The sequence below is a fragment of the Puma concolor genome, chromosome F2 (assembly GCF_028749965.1).
Source record: "Puma concolor isolate L17-30 chromosome F2, mPumCon1.1.hap2, whole genome shotgun sequence".
In the NCBI taxonomy this organism is placed as follows: domain Eukaryota; kingdom Metazoa; phylum Chordata; class Mammalia; order Carnivora; family Felidae; genus Puma; species Puma concolor.
Genome location: NC_141684.1, coordinates 403,028 through 414,851, shown reverse-complemented (window position 1 = coordinate 414,851; position 11,824 = coordinate 403,028). Strand labels below are relative to the sequence as shown.

General features: G+C 62.9%; 3 protein-coding genes across 4 annotated transcripts; 1 reads left to right on the top strand and 2 right to left on the bottom strand.

The window, feature by feature from the left end:
- Window positions 1-24: 24 nt before the first annotated feature.
- TMEM276 (transmembrane protein 276) lies at window positions 25-2,209 on the bottom strand. Its single transcript, XM_086695708.1, has 2 exons — window positions 1,046-2,209; window positions 25-827 (listed from the first exon to the last, which is right to left on the bottom strand). The coding sequence occupies exons 1-2, from the start codon at window positions 1,136-1,138 to the stop codon at window positions 342-344; spliced, it is 579 nt and encodes a 192-aa protein (XP_086551834.1). The 5' UTR covers window positions 1,139-2,209; the 3' UTR covers window positions 25-341.
- A 118-nt stretch (window positions 2,210-2,327) lies between these two features.
- On the top strand, window positions 2,328-9,741 carry KIFC2 (kinesin family member C2). 2 transcript variants are annotated; one of them, XM_086695701.1, is made up of 19 exons: window positions 2,328-2,484; window positions 2,727-2,808; window positions 2,983-3,140; window positions 3,259-3,397; window positions 3,559-3,683; window positions 3,771-3,836; window positions 3,926-4,054; window positions 4,485-4,562; window positions 4,678-4,792; window positions 4,870-4,979; window positions 5,412-5,520; window positions 5,630-5,787; window positions 5,967-6,040; window positions 7,556-7,625; window positions 7,743-7,864; window positions 7,953-8,076; window positions 8,213-8,342; window positions 8,432-8,688; window positions 8,774-9,741. In XM_086695701.1, the coding sequence occupies exons 1-19, from the start codon at window positions 2,386-2,388 to the stop codon at window positions 9,026-9,028; spliced, it is 2,400 nt and encodes a 799-aa protein (XP_086551827.1). In that variant the 5' UTR covers window positions 2,328-2,385; the 3' UTR covers window positions 9,029-9,741. The 2 variants fall into 2 exon arrangements, with proteins under 2 accessions (XP_086551827.1, XP_086551828.1); XM_086695702.1 differs by lacking the exon at window positions 5,967-6,040 and having other exon boundaries at window positions 2,331-2,484; window positions 7,556-7,660.
- FOXH1 (forkhead box H1) lies at window positions 9,349-11,824 on the bottom strand. The gene is made up of 3 exons (XM_025922927.2): window positions 11,277-11,824; window positions 10,815-10,919; window positions 9,349-10,726 (listed from the first exon to the last, which is right to left on the bottom strand). Exons 1-3 carry the CDS (start codon window positions 11,643-11,645, stop codon window positions 9,884-9,886), a joined length of 1,317 nt encoding a protein of 438 aa, XP_025778712.2. The 5' UTR covers window positions 11,646-11,824; the 3' UTR covers window positions 9,349-9,883.

Here is an 11,824-nt window from a genome sequence, read left to right as displayed (position 1 = left end):
TTTCAAGAATGGGCAGATTCCATATTCCTGCTGAATCCCTAAGGTTTATTGGAGACCAAGCCTCTCTCTGAATCCAAAACCATGGCCTGCCCAACATCAGGCCCCAAAACGTGCCTGGGGCCCCATCTCCTTAATTCTTGTCTAGGTGAGTCCCCAAACTCAGCCAGAGGAGGGACAGTGCCCAGACTCTGTCTCCTGGCCAAGGCATCCATCACCGTGCAGCAAGCTCTCTTTGGGAGGCAAGAGAGTCCATCCTTAGGGGAGGAGGCCCATAGGAGCAGGCCTGTGGGAGGGGAAAGGTGGTAGCCAGGGCAGAAGCCCCACCTTGCTGTCTGCAAACATCACTCCCACTGCAGGCGCTGTGTGTGCAGGGCTCGGTGGTAGGCCCAACTGCCTGCAGCCAGGGCACAGCGACAGACATCCTCCTTTGGAAGCAGCAGAACTTTGTCCTCCTCCAGCCGGCTCAGGAGGCCTGCAGCCCCCAACATTGCGCCCCCCCACATTCCATAAGTGTTGGTCGTGAAAACAGCCACAATGAGGATCGTCACTGCAACCACCAGCACCACTGCCTGACCAGCTACAGAACGGCCCTCAGCACCAAGGTGGTCACCAGCCACTGCCAGCACCATTCCTCCTCCCAGGAGTAGGTTGGCAGAGGAGCGGTCCCCATTCACCCAGTGGAAATCGAAGGCCAGAAGGGGCAGGCCGATGACAGTGGCCACCCAGGCTCCAGCAAGACAGTCTTCATCTGTGCCCAGCCCTGGGGCCAGCAAGGTGGCAGAGGCCAAGGCCTGGAGCAGGAAGCCAGCAGCGGCCCCTCGACTTGCCTGTCAGCACAAGGATAGGAGGAGATGTGGGGGGGGGGGGGGGGGGGCGGGTAGCCAGGACTTCCCTTTAAGGAGGAAAGAGTGTGGAAGTCTCATGCAACCCTGGCCCCCACAGTCAACCTCCCACCACCCTTTCCCTGATCCGGGGAACTGGACCTGATCCAGGTCATTGCAATCTGGGAGTGGGATACACCCCTGCCTGGCCCCAGTGTACTCACCTGGGCAGTGCTCACCGCTGCGTGCAGAGACACCACTCCCAGCGCTAGGTGGGACAGGGTCGTGCTCCACTCACTCCACGGCTTGGGGGCCATGCCACCTCGGGTGGTAGTAAATGTGGAACAAGAAGGGGCTCTTCAACTTTGGATTGGAAGAAAACGCAGAAGCCGGCGACCAGGAGCCCTAAGCGAGACTCTCCAGGACTACCAGTTTCCAGAGCCCCATTTCTAAATATTGGGAAAGGCTCATCCGAAACTTTCCAGAGCCCTGGGGCCACTGGACACAATTGTGGGGAGGAAGAACCTAATTTGGCCGGGAAAAGAAGGGAAAAAGCGGCGCAGGGCCTGACCTGGTTAGACGTGAGTTCTGGGGCCCTGGAATCCAAGTCGGGGTGCCAGACCTTGGGGAGAGTTGCGCGCAGGCCCACTCGGCCTGGTCTCTGCGCTCTGGGAAGCGCCGTTTTCAGAACCTGGCCTGGAAGGAGCTAGGGCGCAGGCCGTCAGCGCTGGCTGAGCTGCGAGGCCCCACCCCAGGGGCGAGCTGTAGATTGGCGTCGCCCGCCACCCTGCCACCCTGCCACCCGCCGGCTGCCGCCGGGTCTCCGGCTTCCTCCCGGCGCTGTCCGGGCGCGAACCAACGAGAGGAGCGGAGGCTAGAGCGGCAGGGGGGGGGGGCGGGGCCTGGACGAAGAGGACGTTCTAGGACAGCAAGAAGAGGTTGTCAGGGCGGAGAGGCGACTAGGAGGAGGCCGCTCTGTACCACGGCCCGGGTGCGATAGCCAAGTGGTTTGGAGGGACTCTGTGGTGAGGGGAGGAGCTGTGAGGGGATGGGCCCGAGAAAGGGGAGGGTCGCGGGCGGAGCCTTGAGGGGAGGGGATTGGCTGTGAGCGGTATGGGCGGAGCTGGGAGGGGAGGGATGAGTGGGGAGGGGCTGTGAAGAGATCTGGGCGGGACTGGGGCGGAGCTATGAGGAAGGGGTTACGTGGGGAGGGGCGCTTGGATTCCCCGGGGCTGATGGCTCTAAGCGGCGAGAGCTGTGGGGGCCTCCGCCGAGGGTTAGGAAGGATTCCGAGGAGGGGGTGTGTGGAGGCCGTGGGCGCTTTCAGCCCGGGGTCTCCGTGAAGTGGGAGTGGGAGGCGCAGGGCAGGTGTTCGGGTGCAGCCCCGGGGGCCCCTGTTTCTGGCATCCCCTTTCCTCGCGCGCGCGTCCTCCACCCGCGGGAGCGGGGCCGTGGGGGCGGCCGTCTCGAGCATGCGCACCGGCTTTGCACCGCGCGGGCGCGGAGTCGGGGCGCCGGGACGCGGGGCGGCGCGAAGCGGGGCCCTCTGCCGCCCCGCGCTCCCATGTACGCCTTCTACTCGCTGCTCATCTACATCTTCTACAGCCTCTTCCGTAGGGATGGCGGGGCTGCGGTGGCCAGCGACCCCGGGGACCCCGCCCAGGTGAGCGGAGCGGGCGCTGCACAGCCCGCGACCCCCTTCTCGAGAGCGGGTTTTGCGGGCCCGCGCAGCGTACGTTCCCAGGGCGCCGACGCTGGGGAGGAGGGCCGTGCCGAGGACCCCGTCTCTGTTCTGGTGTTGGAAGCGGAGACCTCAGCCGCAACTCCCTTGGCCAGGTTCCTGGGGGGAAAGAGCCCCACAGGCTGCCTACCCACTCCTTCGGGGTCTCGCTGCTCCCTCCCTAGAGTGCCGGTGGCAAGCCCGGGGGTCGCCGCCGCCCCGACCAGCCCACGGCAGAACTGTGGACCGAGCTGACAGGCCTGGTCGGTAGGTGCTGTCGGTGCATCGGGAGAGCTGCGTCCCCGGGACCGTGAGAGAACCCTGCCGTCGGAGAGAGGGAGGGGTGCCCGTGACCTCTTTGGGAGGGAGGAACACAGCTGGTGCCTTCTGGTGGCCTACCCTCCAACACGTGAACCGCAAGCCTCCCTTTCCCGCTATCAGGCCTCACAGGCTGCTCTGAGTCTGAGGATGGGCCGGAAGAGGGAGCCGAGGGCCGCTCTACCGAGGTCTCCCTGGAAGAGGCTCTCGTGCGTCTTGCTGAGTTCCTCTCCGTCCAGCTGGGGGCGGAAGAGAGCTGCCGGAACCCTGACCTGAGCAAGGTGAGCGGTTTGCCGAGCGTCCTGCCTCGGGAAACTCATACTCTATCCATAGTCCTGGGTCTTCCCATGGCTGTCATCACCTCAGTCTCCTTCGCTCCGATTCTTATCTCCTTTACAGCCGAGCGATGTCCCCCCACTGTTGACGGTGACCGGTCAGCTCTTGGCCCTCCTGGCATGGATTCGGAGCCCCAGGGGGAGGCAGGCCCTGCCCCAGGGTATTCATCCAGCCTCGGAGGTGCAGCCTCCCACACCTGCTGGTGCGTAAGGAGTAGTGAGTTGAAAAGGGAGTGGAGGGAGTGAAGTCCAGCAGAGACTGAGTGGCTCGTTGTTCGGGGCCCATGCCCAGCCTTGCTCCCGAGGTGTCCCCTCCTTCAGGTTAGAGACCTGATCAGTCCTAACTGGGTCCACCCCACCCCAGGATCCCCACCTCAAGAAGAAAGCCCTTCCCTTTCACCAAGGGGTGAGGCCCAAGGGCAGAACCCTCCCCAGTTGGAGGAGGACCAGAGAGCTTGGCAGCGGCTGGAGCAGCTCATCCTTGGACAGGTGAGGGGCCCGGAAGGGCCCGGGACTGGGGTGGGAGGGAGTGGAAGGACATGCTCCATCCACCCTGTGCCCCTCCCTCCTTCCCAGCTAGAGGAGCTGAAGCAGCAACTCGAACTGCAGGAAGAGGAGCTGGGCCGCTTGCGCCTGGGTGTGGTAAGGCTGCTGGGGGTGGGGCTCCAGGAGGGGGACACGAGAGGGGGCCCCAGCTTTCAGGTGAGTTAGAGGGCCTCTTTCTCCGCCAGGGGGCGACAGACTCAGAGAAAAGGGTTCAGCATCTAACCCTGGAGAATGAGGCTCTGAAACAGAGCCTGAGCCTCACTCGGGACCTTCTGCTGCACTGGGGCCCTGGCCCCTCCACCAGGGCCCCCCAGGTATCCTCCTTAGCTGCTACCATTTTTGCAGTCTGGGGCTCCTGAACACTTGGCTTCCTGCAACACTGCCCACGCTTCCTCAGGATCTAACGCTGCTGGAAGGGAGGCAGGGGGACATCTTTGACCTTTAAGGGTCAGAGACTAGGATTGTGGACAGGCCCTGGGACGGTCTGTGCAAAGTTGCCCCAACAAGGGACCAATGCCCGTGGGAGAATACCTCGACCCTGTCCCATGGCTTTCCAAGTGATGGACCCCAGAAGAGCAGAGGGACTTGGGAAAAGGAGTCCTGTCTGGGGTTGGGAGACATGAATTCATGAGCAGCTCTGCCTGTCTGTTTGACTTCCCCATCCATGAAATGGGGCTGCTGGAGTGCCCCTCCCTGAGTTCCCTCCTGGCTCCATAGATGACACAGCTCCCATCCTTCCCACAGGAGGAGGCAGAGGCATTGGTGGAGCTCCAGAGTCGGCTTCAGGAAGCCCAGGACACCACAGAAGCACTTCAGGTCCAGGTGGGCGCTGAGCCCAGGGGCCGGGAAGTCTTGGTGCACTGGGAGGGGGGTATCTGAGGCAGGGCCTGGTAAGTGCCTATTTCCTCAGTGACAGGGGTGGAATTGGGTGGGACAGCTGGGGGTGCAGGAGGTGCAGCTGCAGGGCCTTCGGGGGGCCCTTCGGCAGCTCCAGCAGGAGACTGAGCAGAACTGCAGACGGGAGCTGCAGCAGATGCTTGGGCAGCTGGCAGGTAAGGGCGGGGTCCAGAGGGCTCATGGGAAGGCCATGTGGTCTGGGCTTTCCCTCACAACAAACTCTCCCTGACAGGACTTCGGGCACGTATGGCCAGTCTGCGACAGGGCTGTGGGGACCTCCGAGGACTGGTCAGCACATTTACCCAGAGCTGTCAGTGTTCGCTCAGTGAGGCCCGGGGCCAGGTCAGGACCATCTGCCCTCTCTCCAGAACATACTCTCTGGGCAGCCCAGTCATCGTTCTTCCATGGGGAGCCCTTGTTCTTTCTTCCTTCCCAGCCCCCGGGAGCTGCCTGCTCTAATGGAGGTTGTAGGCTCTGGAACCAGAACAGCTTGTGATCTCACACACCCTGGGTGTGATCTCATTTCTGTCTGTGCAAACTGGGGAGACTGTAAACCCCTCATAAGATGGCCAACCCCAGAGGAGACAAAGGTCTTCCCATGATCCTCCTGAGATTCTGAGTCTCCATCCTGGGCCCACTGTATGATGCCCCTAGGGGCTCAAAGCCACTGAAAGTTGTAGGTCACCACAGCTGGTGGTACCATATTGCCCTCAGCACCCGCCCCACCCCCAGTTCCTTTGCTGCCCCCACTTCCTCGCATCCCTATTCCACCAGGTATCCTGGGCCCTGGGGGCTCTGTCAGCTGGAGGGGCTGGGACTCAGCTCCCTGAAGAGCAGCAGGGGCCCCCAACTGGATGCCCGGGGCGGCTGCTGGAGCTCAAGGGTATGGCAGGCTTGGGAAGTGGAGGAGTGGGGCGGCAAGCTGGAGGAAGTGGAGCCTCTGCACGCTTCGGGGCGTGGGAGGCAGCCTACTGATCTGATCTCCATCCCAGGAAATATCCGTGTGCTGTGTCGACTGAGGCCAGGGACACCCTCCAGCCTGGTGAGCTTGGAGCCTGGCCCCAGCGGCACTGTCACCACCTGCTATCGAGGGCGCCAGCGTCGCTTCCGCCTGGACTGGGTCTTCTCTCCAGAGGCCAGCCAGGAGGAGGTGATGCTCCGCCCTTGCCCTGTGCTGACCTTCCCTCATACTGCCCCAGAGTCCGAAGAGGCTTCGGGTTTCCCCTTTCATCTGGCTTCCCCAGTGGCTGGACTTCAGCGAAGGGAAGGGAGCAGGAAGATCTGGGAGGCAGGAATGACAGCCTAGCTGGGTACCTCCTTTCCTTCCAGAAATTTCCATCTGCATCCCCCCACCAAGCTCTGCAGTTCCAGTGGAAACAAGCCTTTTCTGATTTAACAGGAAGGTCAACATTTTAAAAAGTAACTTTTTTACCAAGAAACTAAGGAAGATGAACTTCTCTGAGATATGGTTACTGCTCATGCAGAGCTGGCTGCAGAGCACAGCTAGGGTGTTGCTGTGGTGGGGACACTGCTGTGACCTCCTTCCCCCTCTTCCAGCCCTGGGGGAGTGGGCCAGCTTTGAGGGTAGGCTCACCTCCTTGCCCTGTGGCCAAGAAGGCAGTGAGGGCGTAAGGGTGAGCAGGTGGTGTCCAGCCCCAGTGCTCTCCCAGTGCCTGGTGCAGACCCTGCTTCCTTCCCTCCTCCCCTTTCCTGCCAGGCCCACCAGCCACCTGGCCTTCACACACTCCCTGTCTCTGTCTACATGCTTCCCCATCAGAACTTCCAAAGCTCGGGAAATGGAGGCTCAGAGCTGGGAGGGGATTAGGGAAGGGGCAGCGCTAACAGATTCCAACCTGGCCTCACAGGGACACTGTGTGATGAGTATTTGGCAGGTGGTCAGGGCTCCCTCCCCCACTTCCTGGAGCACCACAGCTGTTTTTCACCTATTTCTCTATTTCACACACTTCCCCTGGCCTCAGCCTGCATCCCAAGCTTTAGCAGCCCTGTGCAGGCCCCCCTTGTCCGCTGCTTTCTGGGCAGCCCTCTGGACAGGGCTCTCCAGTTCAATGGGTCTGAATAAAGGAAACAAAGGCATCTTTCACTGAGCCCCCTCACCTGTGTTTCCCATCTCTGCAAGGGCACCACAGTCCCTCCATCACGGTTACCCCCAGTGCTTCCTTCCGTTCATGGAATCTTGGTGACCTCACTGGCAATTCTGGATTCTGCCCTCATTGTTGGCAGCCAACGCATGAGGCAGAACTCACAGGCTATTCAGTTGCCAGCCCCCCGGGCCACAAAAGCTGGCCATGTTGCTGCTCAAAAGGCTGCTGTTGGGGTCCGGTTGCCAACAGGATACAAGTCCCAGCCCCGCCTCCCCCTCAGCCGCCTCTCTGCACCCTTGCAAGGCCAGGGTTCCAGTGATCTTGGCTGGCCACCAACCTGTACACCTGTGGAGCCTTTCTGGGCTGATCATTTGTAAGCCAAATGCTGCTAGGCCTCTTGGTACATGCTCCCCTTTACTCCCTACAGCAGGTGCCACTATAGTCATCACCTTACAGAGGGAAAATCTTGGCCTGAAAGGACGATATGTGCTTTGCTTCCAATCACACCTGGGGTTTGAACCTGGCAGCCAAGCCCACCATTTGGGCTCTTGGCTGCTGCTCCCTGGGCCTCCCTAGTGGACCTCAGAATTCCAGTGCCCTGCGTCTCCTGTTTCTTCTTTTGTCACATCCCTTCCCTTCTTTGCCTGGCAAATTCTTGTTAAATGCCACCTTCTCCGGGCAGCGTCTTCTACCTGTCGGGAGATCCACACTTCCACCATGCTCCCCTAGGGCCAACCTCCCAGGGGAATCAAGCTTCCTTCCAACTGTGTCTCAGGTCCTGGGGCTTAGGACTCCTCCCACCCCTCCTACCCCTAGGTCTTCAGGGAGCTGGAGCCAGCCGTGCTGTCCTGCCTCCAAGGCTACAGTGTCTGCATTTTCACCTACGGTCAGACAGGGACAGGGAAGACCTACAGTATGGAGGTGGGAAGGGGGGGACCCTGGGTGGCTCCTGGGGCCAGGGGCTCGGATGGGAGCCTGATGTGGCACCCCACCCTGTGCCCAGGGCCCGCCAGAGGACCCTGGCATAGCTCCTAGGGCACTGCAGTCACTGTTCCAGGAGATGGGGACTGAAGGGCAGCACCGTGTGACTCTCAGCATGGTGGAGATCTACAATGAGGCTGTCAGGTCAGGGCCTGCAGCGCCTCCTCTGCACCCTGTGCCCTGTCAGTGACCCTAGGACCCTCAGAAACCAAGCCCTTCTCTTTCTCTGCAGGGACCTGCTAGCCCCAGGGCCTCCTGAGCGCCTGGCCGTGAGGCAGGGCCCAGCAGGCCGGGGGGGCATTCAGGTGGCTGGCCTCACCTACTGGGACGTGCCCGACCTGGAGATGCTTCACCAGGTAAGGCTGCCCGGGTGGCATTGCACTCACCCCACCCCCACCCACCGCCTCCCCGCAGGCCTTCAGGGCCCCGCCTGTGCTCCCACCTGGGGACGCAGACCCGGCAGCAGGCAGGCCCTATCGCTCCGCCCTCCAGATGCTGAGCCTGGGGAGGAGCAACCGGGCCACCGCCGCCACCACCAAGAACCCGCACAGCTCACGGTCGCATGCCCTGGTCACACTGACACTGCGTACGGCGTCCCCACCGCGCGGTCCAGGCACCGCAGGTACCGCAGCGCGCGCCTGAGCCCTGCGGGGGGCCTCGCAGCACCCGAAACCTGGGCTCCCTCCACGACGGGCTCGCTCGCCCCTGCAGGCACACTGCACCTGGTGGACCTGGCCGGATCGGAGCGTGCCTGGAAGGCAGGGGCGGCCGGCCCGTCGCGCGGAGACCGAGACGGCGCCCAGCGTCTGCGGGAGGCCCGGACTATCAACCGCTCGCTGCTGGCCCTGGGAGGCGTGATGGCCGCGCTGCGCGCCCGCCGGCCCCACGTGCCCTTCCGCGATTCGCAGCTCACGCGCCTGCTGCAGCCGGCGCTCGGGCCTGGCGCCACCGCGGTGCTGTTGTTGCAGGTGGGCGGCCGCAGGCGTGGGAGGGTGGTGTGCAAGCCCGGCGCCGCCCGCCCCGGGCCCGCCCACCAGCGCCGCTTCCCCGCAGATTTCCACGCGGCCCGAGGATCTCGGCGAGACCGTGTGCTCGCTCAAGTTCGCCGAGCGAGTGGGCCGAGTGGAGCTGGGGCCAGCCCGGCGCTGCAGGGCCCCGCGCTCCGGGACGCCCTCTTCGCTCAGCACCGACACGCCACTTACCGGGACCCCCTGCACTCCTACGCCGTCCCCCGGCAGCCCTCCGGGACCCGGCCCGGGCAGCGGCTCCAGCTCGGGCCTCGGGACCCAAAAGGAGGCGCCCTTGTAGTTTAGCCCCTGGAGTTGGAGTCTGCCTCTGCCGGCAGAGGCAGCAAATCTCTTACGCCCTCACAACCTCCTCGATCTCTGGGGGGGCCCGCTGCCCCCCCCCCCCCAGAGTTGGCTCCCCTGCCCCCGCGAGGAGTATCAAGCCTAGGGGCGTGATTGGCCCTCCCTCCCCCAGGCCCTCAGTTTCCTCCTTATCACCATTTGCTGTTATCTCGGCCCACAGCAGGGGATGAGAGAGCCCTGGGAGGTAGACCCCCGACGACCAAGTGCTTACCCTCCAGATCACCACCCCATCACCAAAAATCAGACTTGGCATTAAAATGTTGTCTACTCCTTTACTGTTATCTTCCCCACTACCACCACCCAAAACGAGTAGGGTCTTGATTTCTTTTCCCCAAAAAGGTGCTACCTCATTCCCAGGCAGTTGAGGGAGGACAGGACAGGCTGGAGCCACCATTAGGTTCTCCCTCCCCCAGCGTGGAGCCAGGGAGAGGAAGTGACACATGGTGATGGATGGATGGAAGGAAGGATGGACGGACAGAGAGGGTCAGAGAAAGTGGGATCAGGAAGGGGCTACTGCAAGCAAAGTCCCCACTCTTTCCAGCCTTGCCTCTGGGGGTAGGAGAGGCATGACGGACCCTGGGGGCCAGGGTGGTGCCTAGCCAGACCACCACCTTTGTGGGGTAGTCCAATAAATATCGTGGATTCTCAGCATCGCTGGTGCCTGGTGTTTCAAAGCTGCTGTGGCCACAGAACACCTCTGGGTCCTCTTGGCCTTGGTTCCCCAACAAGCCAGTGGTGTCAGGAAGGGGTAGGAGAGGGAAGCAGCCCCTGCCCCGGGGGGGGGGGGGGGGCCTCACAGGCTGTACCAGGAGAGTAGCCAGCCTGGGCTGGAAGCAGCTGGATCCTGGGAGTGGCTAACCCACACATCGTAGATGCTCTTGTTGGGTGGCACCCCCTGGAAGAGGGCATCTAGATCCCAGAGCAGCCCTGGGGGGGCATGGGTTTCAGGGGCCACCCCCCAGAAGGCTGGGCTAGTAGAAGGTGGGCACTGGGGACAAGATGTGGGTGGTAGCGGAGCCAAGGGCATTACCACATTGGGAGTGTAGATGGGCAAGTAGGAGGTGGGCAGCTGCCCCCAAAGTGAGGCCCTGTGACTCCCACCAGACAGTCCCCCAGCATCTGGGGAACCCTGCAGTAAGTGGAGGGGCCAGGCTCTGTGCTCAGGGGAGAGGGGTGAAGGCCTGCTGGTTTCCCCCTGCGAATTAGTCTCCCTATCTGTTTTTTTGGACCCGGGAAGGGGGCAGAGGGGCCACAGAGGCCTCTCAGAGCGCAGGGGTGGAGCAGGCACCACCTTCTCCCCACTGTGCCCAGATCCTGTGTGACCCGGGCTGCTCTGTGGCACCCCCTCCTTGGGGTCCCTTAGCAGAGACTTTATGCTGAAGCCCTCACTGGGCGGCTGCTGAGGACTGGGTGGTGGCTGAGGACTGGGCTGCGCCTGAGGACTGGGTGGCCGGTAGGGCCAGCCGTGCAGCACGTAGGGGCCCAGGTCCTTGGCGAAGGCTCCCCGCACGCCCCTGCTCTGCCAGCGACGGCACAGGGCCGTGTTCTGCAGCCGCAGCGCCTCGGCCGGGATCAGGCTCACGTCGACCGCCCAGAAGTTGCCCTTGGCCTGGGGTTTCGCAGGATCTTTAGGCACCTGGAGGGGGTGGGGAGGCTTGGGTGGGGCCGTCCGACCCCAGATACTCAGGATTTCCGCCCGGGCTCCGACCCTCGCCCTACCCCACCTTGCGGAAGCATCGGTTGGAGGAGAGGTTGTGGCGGATGGAATCCTTCCAGCCCTCGTAGTCGTCCCTGAAGAAGGGGAATGCAGCCTGGACCTGACGGATGATCTGAAACACGGACCGGGGGTGGGTGCCTGGGCCGGCGCCCTGAACCGGGACGCAAAGTGGAGCAGCACCGCCCCTCCCCCACAGCCTGACTTAGGAGCGTCGCGCCGCCCCCCCCCCCCCCCCCCCCATTAACAGAACACCTCTGCGCCGGAGGGAGAAAAGGATCGAGGGAAGGGTCCTGCCCGAGCACCTCAACTCCTTCCCCCCTGGTGCCCAGGCCGGGACTGGTCCCACTGACTTAGCTGGGTAGGGTAAGGTGGGGTCGGAGGCCGGAGCCTGAGCTTAGGAATAGGTGGGGGACGGGTCTGGAGAAAGGTCCAATCACCGAGTGTGAGGGAGAATGGGGGTCCCTCTCACCTGGGCCAGCTTCAGCCTGCGGGAGGGTGCGGCCTGGATCACCAAGGCAATCATGGCCAAGTAGGTGTAGGGGGGCTTGTCATGACGCAGGTATCTCTTCTTCCTCCTCTTGGGGGGCTGCGATGACGACTCCGACCCAGGAAGCCCCAGGCGTGGGTTGCTGCAGGGCCCCATGCAGGGGAGGCAACCAACGTGGGCAGGGGCCTGGCCCCGTGGACGGCACAAGGCAATGGGGCTATGTAGCGTGAGGCAGGGCTGAGGGCCTGAGGCCCGCGGGTCTGGCGGGCCAGACCCTTTATCATTCGGATGGAAGGGGGAGGGGAGGGGAGGCAAAAGGAGGGACGAATCGTCGGTGGGGGAGGGGAGCATGCAGAAGGCTGCCACAATTAGCAGGTTTCAGTTAATCTGGAAGGGAGGGGCAGGGAAGATTCCAGTGGGGGCTGCAGGCAGCCACCCAGGGCCTCATTCCTCACCCCTGGGCTGCCTTAAGCACCCCCTACAAGCTGGGAGGAAAAGCCTTTGGAAGGGGCCAGTGACCCATAGTTACT